This window comes from Otolemur garnettii, unplaced genomic scaffold, assembly GCF_000181295.1.
Source record: "Otolemur garnettii isolate 467f Iridium unplaced genomic scaffold, OtoGar3 scaffold00070, whole genome shotgun sequence".
Classification (NCBI taxonomy): domain Eukaryota; kingdom Metazoa; phylum Chordata; class Mammalia; order Primates; family Galagidae; genus Otolemur; species Otolemur garnettii.
This window is the reverse complement of record NW_003852465.1, coordinates 9,240,724-9,241,921: the sequence shown is the minus strand read 5'-3', so window position 1 is coordinate 9,241,921 and position 1,198 is coordinate 9,240,724. Positions and strand designations below refer to the sequence as shown.

Genomic DNA, 1,198 nt, shown 5'->3' with positions numbered 1-1,198 from the left:
AAAAAAAAAAAAATTCTGTTACTTCTGCTTCTAGGTACAGATCTATGAACTAGAAGAACACAAGATAGAGACATGGAGAGGTATGTAGAGAACTGGGGTTATGTAAGAATAAGAGGATGGGCTAGGCGCCCATAGCACAGTGGTTACAGTGCCAGCCACGTACACTGAAGGTGGTAGGTTCAAACCTGGCCCAGGCCAACTATACAACTGCAACAAAAAAATAGCCCGGTGTTGTGACAGGCACCTGTAATCCCCGCTACTTGGGAGGCTGAGGCAAGAGAATTGCTTAAGCCGAAGAGTTTGAGGTTGCTGCGATCTGTGATGCCACAGCACTCTACCCAGGGCGACAGCTTGAAACTCTGTCCCAAAAAAATAAATAAATAAAAGGATGGAGTGTTTCCCAGGAAACACTTCTTCAGAGTGGTATTTTATACACCATTGCTTTTCCTTTCAGAGGTGTACCTACAGGACTCCTTTAAACCGCTTGTCTGCATTTCTCCTAATGCCAGGTGAGTTCCAGCTATCCCTTTTTCTGAAAAGGGAAAGAGCCTTGATATCAACATAATTAAAATCCTACAAAAATCCAGGGAAAGGGGCAGAAGAGCAAAAAGACACTTCTTCCAACACATACACATAATTCTCTCTCACTCTTTAAGTCTGGTCTATAAACTGCTCCATCCCTCTGCCCTGTCAACCACCAGTTTTTCCTGTTTATATATACACTGTAAGGGCTATAGTCACCCTCAGCCTCCACAGCCCCAGCATTGTGGAACTTACCATTATATCCCACCTTCCCACAGCTTGTTTGATGCTGTATCTTCATTAATTCGAAACAAGATCCACAGGCTACCAGTTATTGACCCAGAATCAGGAAACACTTTGTACATCCTCACCCACAAACGCATCCTGAAGTTCCTCAAATTGTTTGTAAGTCCTCCTCAGTCCAGTTCTTATATTTTATCTACTGAGTTGGAGGGATATCCAAGAGTGGTTTAGGGTCTTGAAAGTCAAGTTGATAGTTCTCTCCTCAGATCACAGAGTTCCCTAAACCAGAGTTCATGTCTAAGTCTCTGGAAGAGCTACAGATTGGCACCTATGCCAATATTGCTATGGTCCGTACTACCACCCCTGTCTACGTGGCCCTGGGCATCTTTGTTCAACACCGAGTCTCAGCCCTGCCAGTGGTGGATGAGAAAGG

The 1,198-nt window shown here is 44.4% G+C and overlaps 1 protein-coding gene across 1 annotated transcript in view; it reads left to right on the top strand.

Moving 5' to 3' along the window:
- PRKAG1 (protein kinase AMP-activated non-catalytic subunit gamma 1) overlaps positions 1-1,198 on the top strand; it is a 17,450-nt gene that overhangs the window by 14,828 nt on the left and 1,424 nt on the right. Inside the window, exons 6-9 of the mRNA XM_012807500.2 lie at positions 35-80; positions 455-509; positions 801-927; positions 1,032-1,198. Coding sequence (XP_012662954.2) covers positions 35-80; positions 455-509; positions 801-927; positions 1,032-1,198 — 395 coding nt within the window. The remainder of the gene's footprint in view (positions 1-34; positions 81-454; positions 510-800; positions 928-1,031) is intronic.